This window comes from Leptonychotes weddellii, chromosome 10 (assembly GCF_054177405.1).
Source record: "Leptonychotes weddellii isolate Sample4059 chromosome 10, ASM5417740v2, whole genome shotgun sequence".
Taxonomy (NCBI): domain Eukaryota; kingdom Metazoa; phylum Chordata; class Mammalia; order Carnivora; family Phocidae; genus Leptonychotes; species Leptonychotes weddellii.
Genome location: NC_138378.1, coordinates 25,573,241 through 25,592,656, shown reverse-complemented (window position 1 = coordinate 25,592,656; position 19,416 = coordinate 25,573,241). Strand labels below are relative to the sequence as shown.

At 51.3% G+C, this 19,416-nt stretch overlaps 1 protein-coding gene across 2 annotated transcripts; it reads left to right on the top strand.

Moving 5' to 3' along the window:
* Positions 1 to 828: 828 nt before the first annotated feature.
* Positions 829 to 16,866, top strand: PDYN (prodynorphin). Of its 2 annotated transcripts, XM_006746627.3 has the most exons (4): positions 829 to 2,071; positions 3,338 to 3,394; positions 12,906 to 13,053; positions 14,359 to 16,866. In XM_006746627.3, exons 3-4 carry the CDS (start codon positions 12,925 to 12,927, stop codon positions 14,998 to 15,000), a joined length of 771 nt encoding a protein of 256 aa, XP_006746690.1. In that variant the 5' UTR covers positions 829 to 2,071; positions 3,338 to 3,394; positions 12,906 to 12,924; the 3' UTR covers positions 15,001 to 16,866. The 2 variants fall into 2 exon arrangements, with proteins under 2 accessions (XP_006746690.1, XP_081689219.1); XM_081833093.1 differs by lacking the exon at positions 3,338 to 3,394.
* The last annotated feature ends 2,550 nt before the right edge of the window (positions 16,867 to 19,416 follow it).

Sequence of the window (19,416 nt, the reverse complement as noted above, 5' to 3'; positions counted from 1 at the left end):
GCCCAGCAGACGGCTCCTTCCATCTTCCTCCTTGTAATGAATCAGGTGCAGGGAGAGGACCAGCGCCTGGAGAACGGAGAACGCTGGTGCGTCAGAGCGGGAATGATGGCATTAATCACAAGAATAGATGGCGATGGAGCACTCATTAAGTGTTGGCTGCATTAAGTGATGCTGCCCACACCCTCTGTTTCACCCCCCACAAGAGCCCAACGAACTAGAGACCGTTATCCCCATTTTACAGATAAGCAAACTGAAACTGAAGTTGGAAACTTGTCTAAGGTCTCTCCACCTGTGAGCTGGCAGAGCCAGGAAGCAAACCCATGTCTCCAATATTCTGAGCCACAGCCCTGTCCTACCTTGGACGGGGTGGGGGTGGGGGGAAGGAGGGGTGGAGAGAGACAGCCCCAGAGAGGGCAGCCCTGGGCCCCCACCCCTCAGCGTTGGCAGATTGGAGCCTTCGCACCCAGGAGGGCTGAGGGAGTGAGCGGGGGACTCTGGAGTCAGACAAGCCTGTGTCTGTTCCTAGCTAGCTTGATGACTTAACTGGCTGTCTGTCTCTGGGGACGTTTCTTCGCTCTGAAACCTCTTTTTCCTCACCTGCAAGATGGGGATAATATTCACTACCTGGCCAGGTGGTGAGGATTCAACCCAACGGCTTTGGCTGAGCGCCTGGCCCAGCATTGGTGCCCAGGGAATGGGCAGCCCCTGCCAGGCTTCTGAAACAGACGTGCCTCCCCCCCCCCACCACAAACTGCCTGTCTGCTGTTGACTGAGAGGAGAAGCATGTTCTTTTCCAAACTCAGAGACCTCCCCCCACCTTCAAGTTGCTGCTGGCATGGGCCGAGGGCTCCCAGGAAGTAGGGATTGCCCCCCCACCCAGGATGCAGGCAAAGGCACATCGGAGCCCATGTTTTGAGGGGGATTTCATGGTATTCATTTTGTGTTGCCACCAGAGAAAAGTAAACTGCAGCTCCTGGCTGCCGGGGAAAGGCTGAGCTCCTGCCAGGGCTGGTTGTGCCTGGCACCAGCCCAGGCATGTCCCAGAGTCAGCAGTGGGTGCAGGCAAGTGTGCACACAGAAGTGTTCCGACACACGCATGAGCAGCTGCACACGGAGCCGCCACATCACACGGCACCGACGCCGGCTGCCCCCCTTCTCGTCGCTTCCCTCGTCGGGGGGCTCTCTGCTTCTTCCGCTGTCTCTAGATCCCTGTAGGCTCAGAGCCTGTCCTCTTTCCCAGTTTTCCTTCTCTCTCTTCCTCTGACTCCCTGCGTCTCCCCCGTCTCTCTGGGTGGCCCCATCTCTGGCACTCCGCGTCTCTCCGTTTTTCCAACTCTTTCTCGTCTGTGTCACACACTATCTCTCTGACAGTGTCTCCTTCTCTTTCCGATTCTCTGAATCTTCTGTTTCGCTGCTTCTCTCTCTGTGTCCCCGTCTGTCTCCAGATCTGTCTGACTCCCTCTGTCTGTCTCCAGATCTGTCTGACTCTCTCTCTGTCTCTGTGTCTCCATCTGTCTCTGTATCTCTCTGTCTGCCCATCTCTTTCTTTCTGTTTCTCTTTTTCCAACTCTTTCTGTCTCTGTCCTTCCCTACCTCTCTCTCTCTCTTTTTTCTGTGACACTCTCCTGGAAATGCATCAAAGACTGAAGTGGCCGGATTTCAAGTGACAAACAGCACTACACCCAGGATCCAGCCCCCTCCCTGCACGGCTGCCTTCCTCCTCCACATCCCCTGTCACGAAGAGAAGCCTATTGTGTGGGGCCCAGGGAGTTGGAGTTGAAGGGCCCGGGGGTCTGCTCCTTTGACTGCTCTGAGCTGCTTCCCCATTGGCTCCCAGCAGCCGGTGCTCAGCAAGGGCTGAGCGACTCGGGGAGGCTCTAGTCCATAAAAGGGGGGGCGAGGCACCAGAACTGCCATTCTGAGGGGCTTTGGTGATGCTCACAGCCGCCTCGTTGGCACCTCCTTCCGAGCCAGAGTCAGGGAGACCCCTGCCTGAGTCCTGACCCAGCCACCTGCCACCACCCTCCGATCTGCTCAGCCAGAAGCTGCCCAGGGACAAAGAAGAGCACAGGTAATATCCGGAGGGGCACGGGAATCTCTCTTTTGATTATATCTGTTTTTCCTGGTCCTCTGGACCCGGAGGTGGTAGGAGCTCGGGGTGGGGGATTTCAGGTCTGGGTCTGATAATCCAGCAGATAGAGTCACAGTTATGAAGCTAGTTTACAAACGCCAGATCCATCTGTGTGAGATGGGCAGTTCTTCGGAATCCCCCCTCGGTGCAGCCCCGGCTTAAATAGGTGGAAGGGTTCTTCTCCCCCAAGAGGACCACCCCTTGGTTTTAGCTCCAGGGTCTTCTTCTTCCCCAGCAGTCGGCACACACGGTTCCCATGTGAAGATGGGATACCTTGGGTGGAAGAAGTGAGTTGAGCCACTCAGGGCGGTTTTAAAGGTCAGTGATTCTCACCGGACTTAGACAACAAGGTCTGGGGGAACGTTAATGAGATTCGGGGCTCTGGCATTTACCAGGTATCATGTACATCAATGTACAACCAAGTTCAGCCTTCTCATTCTTTTTTGGATCGTGTTTAATTGCTGACAGGGTGCTGGCTTGAGTGGTTTCCTTTGACATAATTTACACAGAAATGAAGTTTGGGGCTGTTTTGGTGGGAGGGAATGGGGAAAGGGAGTGACAGCATGCGGAGAGACTCAGGCTTAGCAGGATTTTTCTTGTCAATTTTACTTTGAAAGGACTTGTTGCTTTCATGTAAATTATAGCCAAGTTGGGCAGGGAAGAAGCAGCTCAGATGGGAAAGTGATTTGCTCCCTGGTAAAGATATCCTTGTTCAAGGAAAGTATTATAGAATCCCAAAGTTTGACTCCAGCAAAAAAGCTGGTGAGTTTCAGAGAAAAGGAAAAAAAAAAAAAAAAAAGGCGGGGGGTGGGTAGAAGTCTGGTGACGACATGGAGGTTGAATAGTAAATTCTGTGACCTCGTACTTTTTTCCTGGGTATCTTTTATCTAGAATCTCTCCAAGCTTTACAAACATTCCTTAATTAAGCCTCCAACCTTCCCAGGGGAAACAAGCTCTTCAGGTTATTGGATCTGATTTCAATTCCCTTCCCACAGACTGAAAGTCTTCATTACCATCTTTCTTCCAAGGGTTGATAAAATATACAAGTCTTTCTAATTTGACAGGCGTTCCAGTCAAGATCCATGGCAAATGTTTCAGAATGCCAACCCCTGGCCTCCCCCTCCCACCGCCACATCTCCCTCTCTTTTCCCCCTTTCTTCCTCCCCTCAATCCCACTCCACCTTGCCTTTTGTTCTATTTTTGCAGGTCATTTATCTCCAGGCACTGAGATCTGCGTGGGGGAGCTGTTGCAGCAGCCCAAGGGTGAGCTGCGCTGCCTGGGGGAGGTTTGCGTTTGCTGACGGGATCTCAAGCCCACTGCTTTGCTCCAGATGCGCTAGAGGTGTGATGGGTGGCAGGCAAATCTTGTGTCCCCGCTTGCAGCTGGGAGTGAGATGTCGCCGTGCTTCCCAAGGAACCCAGCATGTTTTAGCAGAGCAGGCAAAGGGACTGGCTCGGGAGCTATTTGAGAAATTTGCCATCATCGTAAAGCAAACAGACGGGGATTCGGGTCTTGAGACAACTCCTGGGAGCCAGGAATGGTCCGTATATTGTCTAAATGTGTGTCTCACAATCACCCAGATCTGGGCTCAAATCCCAGGTCTCACCACTCATTTGCTGTGTGATTTGGGGACAGTAGCTGAGTGTTCATATCCTCATCCACGCAGTACAGGTAATAGTATTCACCTCCAAAGGTTATTGCGAGACTCCCATGGGATACTGTAATTTGCCTGGCATTCAGTAGGTACTCAATAAATGCTAGAGTACCTGCTCAAGTTCTCACTGTCCAAAGCAGCAGAGTTGGACCACTTCCCCTTCAGTCTTCATCACCCCCACACCATCGAGCCGTGCCCTACGTCCGGGAAATACATCTGGTATTTCAGTTTGTGGGGCTGGCACTCCCCTCCCCTCCCAATCCTGTCCTCTCCACACCAAGAGAAGACCATTTCTTCATCTATTGCCTCGGGATCAGGAAGTCTCTTCCTGATCCATCCTCCCTAGCCCCCCTACCGCTGCCTACCTCCTTGGGCCATTCTTGTACAATTTTTGTATTTATTAGATGTCTTCCATCATTCTAAGTGGGATCAATAGTTGGTTTGATTTCAACGCGTGTCTGAGAAGGTGCAGTTGGCTAGCTGATTTCTCTCACCGTTTTCGCTCATCTCAGCCCATAAATGTTGGTTAATCTCACTGTGTCGGACAAAGGGCTAAAATGATTTCACTGAGACAGGGCTGGCCATTGTGGAGGGCAGTAAATATTTCTGGAGACACTCAGTAAGCCCAGGATCAGGCCCTGGAGATGGAGCGGGGTCCTGGGTCCTTTGATGTTGGGCCTCATTAATCCCTCCCTCCCAGCCCAGGTCCAGATTGATGCTTCTGGCAAGAGGGTAAATGGCCCAGATCCACAAGGCACAGCCTTGGGCTCAGGAGGCTTCTCCCTGAGGCCATCCAGCTGTCCCCCTGGCCAGAGTGGGAGGCTCCAGGCCTGTTCACCATATTTGTCCTCCGTCATTTGGCTCTTTGACCTGTTATCGGACAGTCAGTTTAAGCTGAGAAGGGTTTAGTGAGCAGTTATTATGCGGTTGGCTCCCTGGTCCACTGGCAGGAGGAGGAACTGGTGTTTGTGATTACACAGTAGGTCAATGCGCTGAATCCAAGTCTACTTCCTGCCCTGCCTTCCCCGGCTCTGGTTCTGTTCCCTCCCCTCCTCCTTTTTCCCCTCCCCCGCTCCTCTGTTCCTCCGGTACCTTCTCCCTCTGGTCCCACACCTCTCCCTCTCTGTTCTGCGCCATCTCTCTGCTTCTCTGGTGTCTTTATCTCTTTCTCTGTGCACAAGGGTCTCTGCTACTCTTTGGCACACGTGCCTGTCTCTGTCTCTGTCTTCCTCTCTGTCTCTGTCTCTCTTTCTGCGTCTCTATCCCCCTCTCTCTCTGACCCATCTTCCTTTGCCTTTCTCCCCATCCCTTAATTGCGTCAAATAACAAAGGGTGGGGGTTTCATGTGACTCCTGCTCTTAAGAATCATTCTTTTAAAAACAAAGTGAATAACCCCCATGACCACGGAGTGCAGGGCCCTGTTTCACTCTGGTCCTCGAACAGCAAATGGCCCAGGAGAGAGGGCTGGCCCTGTGCGTGGGCCCCCATCCCACATGTTCTGTGCTTTGTTTGATTCTTTTTTTTTTTTTTTAAGATTTTATTTATTTATTCATGAGAGACAGAGAGAGAGAGAGAGAAGCAGAGGGAGAAGCAGGCTCCCAAGGAGCAGGGAGCCTGATGCGGGACTCGATCCCAGGATCCTGGGATCATGACCTGAGCCGACGGCAGACGCTTAACCGTCTGAGCCACCCAGGCGCCTGCTTTGTTTGATTCTTGCCAGACTACACGGTGGGTTCACTTTCCATCCAGGATCCGAGCCCCCCATCCCCGCCAGGTGATAATCCATTCTTTGTTAATGACCCTAAAGGCCTCACAGGAACATCTTCCTCCACTTTTCAGGATCTCCCTTTGCCAGCCCCTGAAGACCCTCAAAGGTGAACTTTATATGTTTTCAGGTGGGGGTGGTGGTGGTGGTAAAACTCCAGAAACAGTCTCATCTCCAGGAACATGAGAATTTGGTGGGAGGACATTTAACGTGACCCCACGCCTCAGGGACTGTTTGTGGGTGGAGCTGCAGACTGACTTTCAAGCCTGCCTCTGCTATGTCCTTGCCTCTCGGCCTTGACCTGGTGATCTTGCCTCTCTGGGACTCTCTTTCCCCATCTGGAAAATGAGGCTCATCGCGCCAGCCTCCTGGATTCTCCTGAGGGCGAACATGCAGTAATGGAGCTGAAAGCGAGTTTGGCCCTGTAGCTGGGCCAGGCAGGGATGCTACGGACTCAGAGAGCCCAGCTCAGCCGTGCCTGCCCTTGGTCCCTTGGTCCTCACCCTTCCTGCCTAAGCCTGTGGCTGCCCCCGTAGTGGCCACAGGAGGCCACGGGCCTGGCACGCCCCTCAGCCGCCATGGGGCAGGTGGTTGGAGGGTCACTGAAACGCCATCTCCTCAGTTCGAGTCACCGCCTGGGTGTGGGAGGTCCCAGCTCGGTCTCCACTTCCTTCCTGACTCATGATGTGACCTTAAACAAGTGACTTCATTCCTACCTTTTCCCGTTTCCTCTGCTATCAAATAGGGATAATCATATGCGATAAAGTGCTGGGAGAGATAATTGCAATGTTAAATCAAGCCATTATTATTCCATGCTGGCTTTTTAATCCTCTGAGCCCTCTGACTACAATATAGAAATATCACCGAGAGGAGACGAGAGGGCGGGCAGGCAGTCCCTTCCCTCTCCAGGAACTCTGGGGCCTGGGTGGGAGAGGGGACTTCTGTGTCGCTGGGGCAGCCCTGGCGCAGGGCAGGGGGTGATACAGCCCCTTCACGGACAAGAAGTGAGAAGCCGAGGCTCGGGGAGGGGAGCGACTCCCCTCTGATTTTTCCCAAGAAAGTCAGCTTCAAAACGGTGAGAATAATCTGAATTAGAAAAATAGTGATAAGATTAAATGAAAGCAGGGATCGGCAAACTTGGTCCATGAAAGACCAGCTAGTCGATATTTTGGGGCACCTGGGCTTCCAGTCCCTGTCTCAACCCTCCGCTTACGATAGTAAGCAGATGGGATGGGGAGGGGTGTTGGAGGCGATCTCAGGGTTCTCCAGAGATACAGAAACAATAGGATGTGTGCATAGAGAGAACGAGATTGAGTAGAAAGGGTTGGATCACCTGATCATGGAGGCTGGTGGGTCCAAAATTTCCTTGCCCGTTAGGGGAGAATCACCCCTCCTCCTCACCAGCCCCTGCTTCCCTCCTTGGGCTGTCACAAAGCCCACGAGGCAGTGGCTGAGGAGTCCTTCAGAGACCTGCAAGTAAAGAGAATTTTTCTTTGGGAGGGGCTGTGGGGAGGGCCCCTGGCCCACCCAGTCCGTGAAGGGGGCCCCTCCTTCCCTGGGGGACAATGCATGCTCTCCACTGGGGTCTGTGCACCTGACGCTGCCCTTCTGCCCCCCAAGTGGGCTTGCTTCCACTTCTCAGCCCATGAGCATCCAAGTGCCGTGTCTTCTTAGCTCTTTCTGGATCGGAGTTGACGAGCTGGCAGGGCTATCTCTGATGTACGACTTCAAGAAAATCCCCCGAGCAAAGGTGAAAGGACCCATCTGGCGTGGCACAATCATTGTTTATCCTACAATAGGCAGGAAATAGGATTGCGTGGTGAAAATCTCAGGGCTGATGTGTCATTATTAGAGTCAGCTTTTAACCCAAAGAGATCTGGTCAGAAGCCTAACTCCCATTTACAAGCCAAGCCAACTGGGGCAAGCGACTTCGCCTTCCCCAGCCTCAGTCTTCTCCTCTGTACAAAGGGTATAAAGACATTCACCCCCGGGTTGTGGTGAGGAATTAGAGTCATGTGTGTAAAGTGGGAACGCACAGCCTGGCACCTAGTAGGCTCTTGAGCTGTGGTGGCTGTTATTGGACCAATGAGACCATGCATACGGAGCACGCAGTCCCCCCTGGCACACAGTAGGCCCTCCGCATGTGGCCGTTCATTCATTCAACAACTTGTTTTTTGGAGTTTCAACTGTGTTCCAGGCCTTTGTTATCACTCCTTTTTGCCTTCTCCTTTTCGCACCTCCTATAGCCTAAAAATTGCACGGAGCCTTCATACTCCACTATTTAAAGCACCTACTATGTGCCAGGTACCTTGCCGGGTGCCCTGTGCATGATCTCTTACTTAATTCCTACACTCACCCCCTGATGCATTATTATTAGCCCTATTATGTAGCCAAGGAGGCGGAGACACAGCAAAGTTAAGTAAATTTCCCAGACTGGGGCTAAGGGGTGGGTCGGGATTTGAATCCGCATAACTAAGCACTTGGTGACCCTGCTTCTGGGTCAGGAAGGAATTGGAGGCACCCCTCTCCTCTCTGACCCCACGCTGCTTCTCCAAGTTGTTGGAGTAGGCAATGCAGGGGCCGCAGAGTCAAGTGTCTATCAGATGCTCAGCAGCGGACGTGAGGGAAACCACTGGGTGGGGACAGTGGTGACCAGGCTGCACATGTCCCTTGGGTGACTGTTGCCATATTACAATGCAGGCCCGATGTCTCCAGAACTTCTGATATTTTTTTAAGATAAGCTGCAAATTAAGATTTTGAAATGGAAAAATGTCCCAATTTAAAAATGGTGGCAACAGAATTAAAAAAAAAAATCCCTGTGCAAGTCAGGCGGCCAGTCTGCAGCATCTGGATGTTTGCCTTGTGCAGGGAGGGGGCTGCAGGCTGGGGAGGAGGAAGCCAGAGGCCTCAGCCCTGCCTGACCCTGCCTGACCCCTATCACTGCCCTAATCCTCCCTAGGCAGCCCTCTGCTTGCTCCCCATGCCATTAACCTCCCTCCCCAGCTCTTCCTGGGAAACCCACTGAGGCCCAGGGAGCCAAGGCTATGACAGCGGGGCGTGGGGGTGTCTGTGGGGGGGAGATGGGGTCAGAGGGGCTTTGCTGGGAGACAGGGACTCAGCCCTTCCCAGGGCCAAGGAACCACAGCTCTGGTCACGCCTTGAGCAAGTCAGGGAAAGAATCAAAGCCTCAGAATAAAGCCCCTAATATTCATCATGTGACCTGGTTCCTTCTGCCTTTCCCCACCCCCTCATCCCTCCTTCTGGCTCCCTTCCCCTTCCTGTCTGCCCTCTTTTACCTCCTCTTCCCTCCCCTCCCCTGGCTCCCTGGTTTCCAAAACATTAGCTGAATTTCCTTTAGCAGTGTTGGTTTTAGACAACTGCAGTCCCTGTGAGGTTTCTCTGGGGGCACGGAGCTGTGATTCAGAAAAATTCAAACTAGGCTTCCCAGACATCCAGGGGTGGCCTGTGTATTCACTCAACAAACCTGAGTGGAGCTCTTGTTCGCATTGGAGCCCTGTGTGCTGTGCTGGGCACACCGTTCACGCGTCCGTTCATTCATCAGTCCTCAGACGGCCTTAGTCTTCCCATAGCATTAGAGTGAAATGCACATTCCTCACTATCTGCCCACAGCTCATCTCTCTGCTTCTCTAGCCCAGTCTCCTGCCTCATGCCCCCTTATCCACCCTGGCCTCTTTGTTATCCTCACCGTAGCGACTTTCACTTGCGGAGTTGAAGTCCCCCCTGGTCAGGGAACTCCGAAAACAAGAAGCAGTTATGTGATAGTGACTGTGGGAGCTCTGAGGAGGGGCCTAATCCAGGCAGACTTCCTGGAGGAGGCAACTGAGGCTGAGTTTTGAAGAACAAGTCAGAGTTAGCCAGGTCAGAGGGAGATGGGAGTGGATGGGTGGGGTGACAGAGGTGTTCCAGGCAGAGGGAAACCCTTGGGTGAAGCTTGGAAGATGGGACACATGGGGCATTCATGTTGGAATTGCAGGTGGTGTGGTCAGGCCCACATCAGACAAAGCTCACAGCCAGGCTGGGTGCTGTGCATTTGCTGGGATCCCTTAGACAGATGACATAAGCTCTGTGCTTCCATTTCCCCACCTATAAAATGGAAAGTATATTAGTCCCAGTTTTATGGGGTTGTTAGGAGGCAGATGGGTTAAGACGCAGATGGGTCTCAGAAGGGCCTGGCACGCAGTGAGCACTAGTCAGAGTCGGCTCCGCTTGGTGGGAAAGCCCATGAGCATCTGGGGAAGAGGCAAGCTTCCTCTCAAGGGCAGTGGAGAGCTGGGATGCAGGGCAGGGGTGTAGTCAGACTGGGAAGATTGGAGGCTGCTCTGGAGCCAGGAGGAGGCTGCCTGGGAGGGAGGGAGGGAGGAAGGGAGAAGCTGGAGCCTGGGGGTGGGGGTGGGAGGGGGAAAGGGGGAGCCTGGCCAGTACCCCCTGGTTAAGAAGGTGGGCTCGAGGCAGACCCCCGGGATGCAAATCCCTGCTTTCGCCGCTTACTCGCTCTAGAATCTTGTCAAGCATCTTAACTCAGTTTCCCGATCTGTAAAGTGGGCATGACAATAGTACCCTCCCCAGAGAGTCATGATGAGTAGAAATGAGTTCATTCATGAGAATCGCTCAGAACGTCATGAGTACTTAACATCCATCTGATCAGCTAGGATTATTATTAAATATAAAGTTAGTGGATGAAAGGAAAGGCTGCTGACGTTATTTTTGCCTGGGACAAAAAAGGATCTCAAATCGGGCCTCCTACCTTGGCAGCCGCGCTGTGTGGGAAGCCTGGGGGCCAGGAGATGTGTAGTGTAGGCTCCTCCCCAGCAGGTAAATCACTGCCCATCTCCTAAGGGGCCAGCCCCGACATCGCCATCGCTGATAAAGGAGAAAACAGGAGCTCGCTGCTTTGTGTCTGCATATAAGACGTATAGCTCACTCTTCCGGAGCCCAAAGCCGCCCAGCAGCTGGTAGAGCATGAGAGAATGTCCAGGGTGGGCAAGAGAGGTGGGATGGACCCACGTCCACTTTCCTGGGTTTTCTTCTCTGAGCCTCCCTTCTTTGGGGAGCAGAACTTGCCCAGCCTCGAGAGAGGCCCGGGTTCTCTCCTTCAATCGCTGTGTGACCTCAGGAGATCTGCCAAGCCTCTCTGAGCACCAGTGTTCTCATCTATAAAGTGGGGATGGTGATACGAACCTCCCATAGCTGGTGGGTGGATTGAGGACAATATACGAGTCGAAGGCCCTAGACAATGGGTCCTCTGGGTCTCACAGAGGGTTCAGCTGGTAATGAATCAAAGTTGCTCTGGAAATTGTAATCATTAAGGGCACAAGTGTGGGGAGTCAAGCAGAACAGCCTTGCACCCCAGCTTGGGCAATTCACTGAACCGGAAGTGCCCACCTCACTGGGGAGGAGTAGATGGGATGATGGGCCTAGGGGCTCAGTTCAAGGCCTGGAGCACAGGAGGGCTCCGTAAATGCTGGCTGGGATCTTACTAGGTGTACTTGGGCTGGGGGGGAGAGGACTGTGTGCCCCGAGGGGGAGACCCGTCTCTGGGCTGCAACGTGGGACTCTGGGGCCATGGGAGGTATCCTCTAAATCCCCTGAGCAAACAAGGGCAGCTTGCTGCAAAGGCAGGCGCGGGAGACTTGGAGGAGGGAAGGAGGACAGCATCCTTGTGAGCAGTGTGACAGGCGTCCGGCTGCAAAGACGAGGCTGGGAAGAGCCTGGAGCCTCCCGCCCTGCATGGGGTGTCTCCGGGGAACTCCCCATTTCCAGTTGGGAGAAAGGTCCTGTGCCCCCTTTTGAATGGCGTTGAGTTTTGATATTTGGTTTATAAGAGTTAATTATGAGAGGAAGTGCTTTTAACAGACTATTTGTGAAGCATGAACTCCCATGCCTAGCATTTACTGCATGTGCCTGCTATGGGCGGGTCAGGGACACAGCCCATGACAGGTAGCGCCCGTGTCCTGAAGGCGCTAACACTCCAGTGGGGGCGACGATGCTCGCCAAGAACAATAGCAAACAGACACCAAATCCATAGGATCCTATGAGATGGTGAGCGCTCTGGTTCCAACAAAGCAGCGTGACAGGAGAGGGACCAGGAAGCAGCATTAAATGCAGGGGGCAGCAGATGGCTCCCTGGTGATTTGACATTGCCTTCATCTAATTATAAGAAGGAGCAAGCCCTGTGAAGATCTGGGCTAAGAGTACTGCAGAGCGGGGGATGGAAAGTGCAAAGACCCTGGGGTAGGAGCAAGCTTGCGGGTTTGAGGAACACAGAGAGAGACGAAAACAAGACACAGCTCCTGCCTTCATGGAGCCAAAGCCTGAAGACTCAGATAATTAGCAAATAGTGGAATATTTTGATGGAGGAGGCACAAGTTTCAGGGTGAATGCAAAGGAGGAGCATCCTATCCAGCCTCGGAGATCAGGGAAAGCTGCCTGGAGGAAGTGATATCAAATGTAGGGCCTAAATTAGCAGGTAACAGAAGAGGAGAGGAGGGGTTTTCCAGCAGACAGAACAGCATAAGCCAAGTCCTAGAGATGGGACAGGGCCTGATACATTTATTAGGGGAATTGCAAGTAGCCGGATATGGTTGGGACCAAGTGTTAGGGTGTAGGGATGAGACTGAGGGTGTTCCTGTCATTTAGAAAAGGGGCCCGGCCTGACCCAGCCGAACAAATGTGAACGCAGAATTGCCATGCTGAGCGGGACATTTTAGGGTGTGCAGGAGGGTTCCAAGAAGGAACTGGAGGCAGGGAGGCCAGCTCGGAGAAGGTAGAACGATGGCCATGGCAAGTAGAATGCTGGGGTGAAAAAGGCAAATTCCAGAGAACTTACAAGGCAGAAAGGACTGGTCTGGGGACAAGCTGAGGCCTGGGGACAAAGGCAGGTGATGGGGCCTCAAAGAATCCAGGAAAGCAGATGCTGAGGGTCTTCTGGCTTGGGGGATGGGCAAAGTGGGTTTTGAAGCCTGACGGACCCAGGTCAAGTCCTGGCTTGTCCACTGCCTAGCTGTGCCGGCAATCACTTGCCCTCTTTGAGCCTCAACTTCCCCACCTATCTGATAAAAATAGCAGAGCCCACCTCCGGAGCTATTACGCAGATGAATGTGAGCTCGGGGAAAAGTTGCTGGCATGTGGCAGGTACTCAGCACGTCAATTCCCTTCCTTGACCCCTGGCCTTGGGCACCCACTGAGCCTCCTGGGGCCTCTATTTTCCTGACTGTGAAATGGGAATGAGAACATTGGCCTTGCAGTATTTCCGCAGGGGTTGGCGAGATGGCCCAGGACACTGACACAGAGTAGGCGCTCACAGATTCATCCTCTTCTCTTCCTCCCTCCCCAGCGGGAAGAGCAGAGACAGCATGGCCTGGCAGGAGCTGGTGCTGGCCGCCTACCTCCTCGTGTTCCCCTCCGCCATGGCGGACTGCCTGTCCCGGTGCTCCTTGTGTGCTGTGAAGACCCAGGACGGGCCCAAGCCCGTCGACCCTCTGGTAGGTTTCAGGATGCCCAGGTCCTGGGCCTGTGTGTGGAAGGGGCCATCTGTGCGGAGTCTGGGCCACTGTGTGTCTGTCCTGTAGACTTGTCCTACCTGTGCCAGATAGATCCTGCCCTGGAGTCGGCCGGCGCAGGTTCCCACCTCCATCCCCACCTCGGACCTCACCACCACCACCACCACCGGCTCGCTCCGTTCTGGGAAGGACACTCAGGTCTCCAGGGAGGCAACAAGGAGGGTCATTAAGGAGGCAGTGCTGGCTTTGGGAGTGGGCAGCCTTTTGGTAACTTTCCAGGGCTTCTTACCACCAGGCTGCTGGGCACCTCCCAGTCTAGTCATTCCCATGGAAGGAGATCTTTCCGCCACCACCAAATGCCAGGATCTGGTGGACAGGATCCAAGCCTTGACCCTTCTCCTGGGTCTTAGTGTCTCTTGGCCTGGCCTTGTTGGCTTTGCTTTGAATCAAACTCCCCCACGTGTCTCTTCCTTGATGGCAGACAGGTGAGAGTAAAGGTCCCAAGGGTGTGGTGGACGGAGCACTGCCGCTTTCTCACTCCGAGACCCCGGAACTCCGCCTCTTCAGTTTCCACACCTGCAAAATGGGCGTGATTCTATGAGATAACAATGCGAAGTCCTCAACACACAGTTCTAGTCGCTCTTCAGCGAGAGGCACATGATCACAGGGGAGCACAGAGGTTAAGCACCAGGGCTTGTGGCATTAGCCTGCCTGGGTCCAAGTTCCAGAATTGTCCAGTGTTGTCACTGCTATCCTCATGACCATCATCATGTTCACATTCAAATTCCCCCAGCACTCCTATGAAGGAGATACTTTTGTCCCCCGGGTTTGATGAGCCCTCAGACCCCTCACATGTGTTCTCTCCACCAGCCTGCATGGCTTCCGTGTCTCTCTATCACGTGGCAAGAACATCCTTCACACTTGGGAAAGGTGGGGAGAACCAAATACTGCCTCTGGAGTCAGGAGCTCAGAGGATGAGTGAGCACACCACAGAGCACTCCAGGAAGATCTTACCTGGGATGTTGGCATTGCGTTTCGTAGCCGCGTTTCCCTGGGAAAGTTGTTCCACCTCTCCACGTCTCTTTCCTCCTCTTACACACAGGTGCACAGTCCCCTACCTTCATGCACCCCTGGGAGCATTGAAGTGGGAAGCCTGGGGCTTAGTAATGGCAGCTACTTTTGATTTTCTGACATGGGAACAGAGACTATCTGGGGCAGGGGAGTGCATGGCGCTTGATGGTCCGACGGGGGTGATGTTACCACTCTGGTCTTTGGGGGGATTTGCAGATTTGTTCCCTGCAATGCCAGTCCGCTCTGCTACCGGCTGAGGAGTGGGAGACATGCCAAAGCCTTCTGTCCTTTTTCACCCCCTTCACCTTCGGGCTCAATGGCAAAGAAGACTTGGAGACCAAGGCCGCTTTGGAGGAACCCTATAGTGAGCTGGCCAAGCGCTCTGGGCCCTTCCCGAAGGAGCTTGAGAAAAACAGATTTCTCCTCAGCACCCCGACAGAGGAGAATGCCCTGAGCAGGAGCCTGGCGGAGAAGCTCTGGGGTTTCTCTGGCAGATTGGGTGAGGGAGGGGAGTCTGAGCTGATGGGGGACACCCAGCTGAATGATGATGCCCTGGAGGCTGGGGCATTGGATTCCAATGAGGAGGACACCAAGGAGCAGGTCAAACGCTATGGGGGCTTCTTGCGCAAATACCCCAAGAGAAGCTCAGAAGTGGCTGGGGAGGGGGATGGGGACGGAGGTAGGGCGGGCCACGAGGACCTGTACAAACGCTACGGTGGCTTCTTGAGGCGCATCCGTCCCAAGCTCAAATGGGACAACCAGAAGCGCTATGGAGGTTTTCTCCGGCGCCAGTTCAAGGTGGTGACTCGGTCTCAGGAAGACCCCAATGCCTACTCTGGAGAGCTTCTTGATGGGTAAACCCCTCCCCATCGTGGAGTTGAGTCAGGAGCTCCCCCTGACACCCTTCCAGATTGGAGTGCCCTCATCCATCCTACCTTATATCCCCTGAACCCATGCTTAGTTCAGCCTGGTCTGCAAAACATCCAAACCCAGCCTGCCTCTTTTCTGCCTGGGGTGCAGTGTTCGTCTGGAGTCAGCAAGGAGGAAGGATGGAGGTTCCCCTCTCCAGTAGGTCCCAACTCTAGAACATTGAAACTACTGCCAACAGCAGCTTTTGCTATTAACCCCTCCCCCCATTAATGTGACTCCCCAGTTCCAGGAATCCAGACTGACTTGTTCTTCATCCCTCTAGATAAATAGCAAAACAAGATAAAGAAACAAATAGAAATCCTAACACTTTATCCCAAACCTTAAAGGACCTCCTTGTGCTCCCCACTTCGGAGACCATGCTTTAGGTAAAACACTCAAATGCTGCATTTTATTGGAGCAGGAAGTCCTACACTAGAGCGTTCAGTCCTCCAGTGGGCACGTGTTCAGTTGTGTTCTCTGTGTTCTCATCGTTTAGAAACACCCTTCTCGAGGAACCGAGTTCCTGGACTCCAGTTCATGTTGGTACCTTGGATAGCACCCAACTCCTCACGTGAGAGGAAGGGCATGAAAACCCCTTCCAAAATGGTAATGAGAGCAGTTCTCCCACTGAATACTGAAATGATCAGGAAGGGAGCAAGACAAACCAATTTGTTCTGTGCAGCAAACTAAAAATGTGGACCAGTTCCTTCAGCCCTCATTAAACTAATTAAACAGATCAGCAGCACACTCTTACCCCAGGATGAACTGAAGCTGAGTCAAGTTGATGAGGTTAAGCACAACCATGTTCTTGAGCAGCTGAATTGGCCGCCAAGAGTCTTAGCCATCTGGCCAAACATATGCATTGGGCATTGGGTAAGGGAATCCAGAAGCAACAGCTAGAAAGACAAAAAGGCTTTCTTCAACCCCTGTGATGATTCTTTCCTCTTGATTTCTCAGAATAAAACCAGAAAGAGGCATGAAGTGATTAAGTGCTTGAGGCCAAATGAATTCTCTTGATTCAAATAACCCAGAATCAGAGGCAGAGACCTCCCAATGTCTTGGTTTCAATCAAAGTCTTCTCTCTCTGTTGCTCTTGCTCGCTCATCCCTGGGCACTATGGTTTGGTCTGTGGGTCCAGGAGGCTGGGCTGGATAGGAGAGGAAAGGGTCTTGAGTTCAGTTAATTTGTATAAGATGCTACTGAGCATACCTCTTCATGCACAACCCCCAGGTCCCTCATGATGTTCTGAAATGTATGGATTGTTGTAGGGTTAACTTCGTGTGCTTTTAAAAAATCCCACTTATGCAATTTACCCAGAATTTGCTTATTCCTTAGCAGGCCTATGTTATTTCCTACTCCTCCAGTGCAATAAATAAAAGAAAGATGGTGATGACTCGGGGTGTGTATGTGTGCGCCTCAGTCTCCAGAGCGTGGAAAGACCATTTGCAGAAAAGAGTGCTGGGGAATGAAAAATACACACACAGACACACACACACACAAAGACACACACACACCTATTCATGTCAGAAAACTAAGTGTAGGATAACAGAAAGAGCACAGACTTGAGAACGCCTTCACCCTAAATTTGAGATCTGTGTGATGTTGGGTAAGTTATTTGCCTCTCTGAGCCTTAGTTTCCTCTCCTGTAAAAGAAAGACCCCCTGACTCCCAGGGACTGTCTCCTATGCTGGATTACTAAGGCAAGAGGGACAACTGTTCCTAGACAAAGGTGAAGAACTCTCTAGAGAGTGCGTGGCATAATGTCCTTTACTAAAATGACATGCTTTATTAAATGGCATCGAGGAGATATCTTTACATAGGGCTGGTGTGGAAGAGTCTCAGTAGCTCCAGACCTCGTGGGTCCCATTTGGCCACTGGTTTTCTGAGTGACTTTATAGAAAACACAGGGCCAGGGAGTTCGGTCTCCTTCCTTCTTTCCTTCATTCAAGAAAGAATTCATTGAAAGCCTACTGTGTGGTAGGTCTTTTTCTAGGTGCTGGAGGTACAGGAGAATAAAATGGACAAGGTCTCAGCTCTTATGGAACTTACAGTCTATGGGTGGGCAGACAAGTAAACAAAAATATAAATCTAAAATTAAAAATTAAATTTAAAAAATAAAAATGTAATGAATGTAAAATTAAATATAAATGAAATTTAAAATAGTGGTAATTATTGTGAAAGGAACAACTGGGATTTAGTAATAATGGATAATAGGGGTAGGGGAGGAATATCCCCAGGGTGTTCAGGAAATCTTCCTTGAGGGATATTCTATTCTTGCTGTTCATAGGATCATCAAGTTGGAAGGAACCTAAGGTTGGGATTATCTCCTCCAACTACCTACTCTGTGCCAAAATTAACACACTGACAATAAATTTTTAACTTGGATTTCACAACATATTGCTACTCCTTAATAATTCAGTGTGGGGAAGTTCTATCTTTATGTTGGGTTGAAATTAAGGTTTCTTGTCACTTTGATGCATTGGGTCCTGATTTTGCTGTCTACCAGCCCAGGAACCTTTTCAGAATTTTCTGTTGCATGCAAACAAATGGCTCCTCACTATCTCAAATAAGTTAAATGAACAACAAAAAAAAAAAAAAAAAAAAAGAAGAAGAAGAAGAAAAGAAAAGAAAAACCTAAACCTAAACCCAAAACTAAAACCAAAACCAAAACAACTAAGTAATTTGTTGGCTCACATAAATGAATACAGGATATTTACTTCAGGTACAGCTTGATCAAGGGCCTCAAAAAGAACACTGACACTTCTCTATCACTAAGATTTTTTCTCCTCTGTGTTGGATTCATTCTCAGAATCCACATGCTTTTCAGATGCTGACAACAGCTCCAGGCTATACCATGCAGGTTCATGTCTAGCATGCTATTTTCACAGGAAATCCCCATCAGAGTTTCACTGTACCTCATTAGCTCTGATTGGGTCATATGTCCAGTCCTGAGCTCTTGCCAATCATTATGGACAGGTTAACGTGATGCTCTGATTGTCAGGATTAAACCACATGGGCAGCCAGGGATTGATTCAATCCAACTCAAAGACCATGAGAGACGATGGACTCTGAAAAACAAACTGAGGGTTCTAGAGGGGAGGGGTGTGGGGGGATGGGTTAGCCTGGTGATGGGTATTAAAGAGGGCACGTTCTGCATGGAGCATGGGGTGTTATATGCAAATAATGAATCATGGAACACTACATCAAAAACTAATGATGTAATGTATGGTGATTAACATAACATAATAATAATAAAAAAACACAAAACAATCCAACTCAAAGTAGTTGGACTAGAAGTGGGGAAGGGGAAGTTTTTCTGAGGACAATTGGAGCATGGTTCCCAGTAGGAGAAAGAATAAATGCCAGCCCACCAAATAATAGATTGTCAACCCCCCCCACCTCAGTGAGTGAAATTAGCTGGGTGGGACCTGGGGCAAACTGGAGAGTGTATGTCATGGGGAATATGGGCTCAGGGTAGCCAGATTTGATCTTTAAGAGACCACAGAAATCTGACTTTGCTTTTTCTCCATGTAAGTAATTTTTTAAAAGAAGTATTGAGTAGGACAAACAATAGCATCTTTGGGACAAGACACATCACTTTCTTACCACTGTTCTGTGACCTCTCTAAATATATATATATTTTTAAATAAGAAACACTTCTTTTTTGGGTTTTTACATTCTCCGCATATGCCATGGATTCCAGAATGCTATTGCTCTCTACTCCCTTTTCCGGACCCATTTCACTTGGTCAATGAGGCATGGCCATGGACGGTGGAAAGAACCTGGCTAGGGGTCACAGAGAGCTAGGCGGAGATCCCACTTTCCTGGGTGGCTCTGGGAGAGCCACTGCACTTCACTGAGCCTTGGTCATGTGTGTGTATGTTTAAGATTTATTTATTTATTTTAGAGAGAGAGAGAGAGAGAGCGCGCATGCACGCAAGTGCGGGGAGGGGCAGAGGGAGAGATAGAGGGGAAACAGACTCTCCCACTGAGCGCAGAGGGAGATCATGACCTGGGTGGAAACCAAGAGTCAGATGCTTAACCAACTGAGCCACCCAGGCGCCCCTGAGCCTCAGTTTTCAATCTGTCGACTGGGGAGGAAAACTCTGACTTCCCTCACCAGAGGTGAGGTTTCGGTAATGGGAAGTCTCAGGTGCATCTGGCACACAAGAGGCTTATGACACGAGATGCTGCCCCATCTTGAAGGGTGATGCCTCTGATGACGGTATTCCAGATGTCACCTGAGCGAGGCAGACACCTGTGGAAAGAGCAAAATTCTCCTGATGGTAAGAGAAGGATGAAATTAAAAAAAAAAAATTATTTTCTGTTGCTCTATAACATACATGCTGTCGAGTGTACTTAATC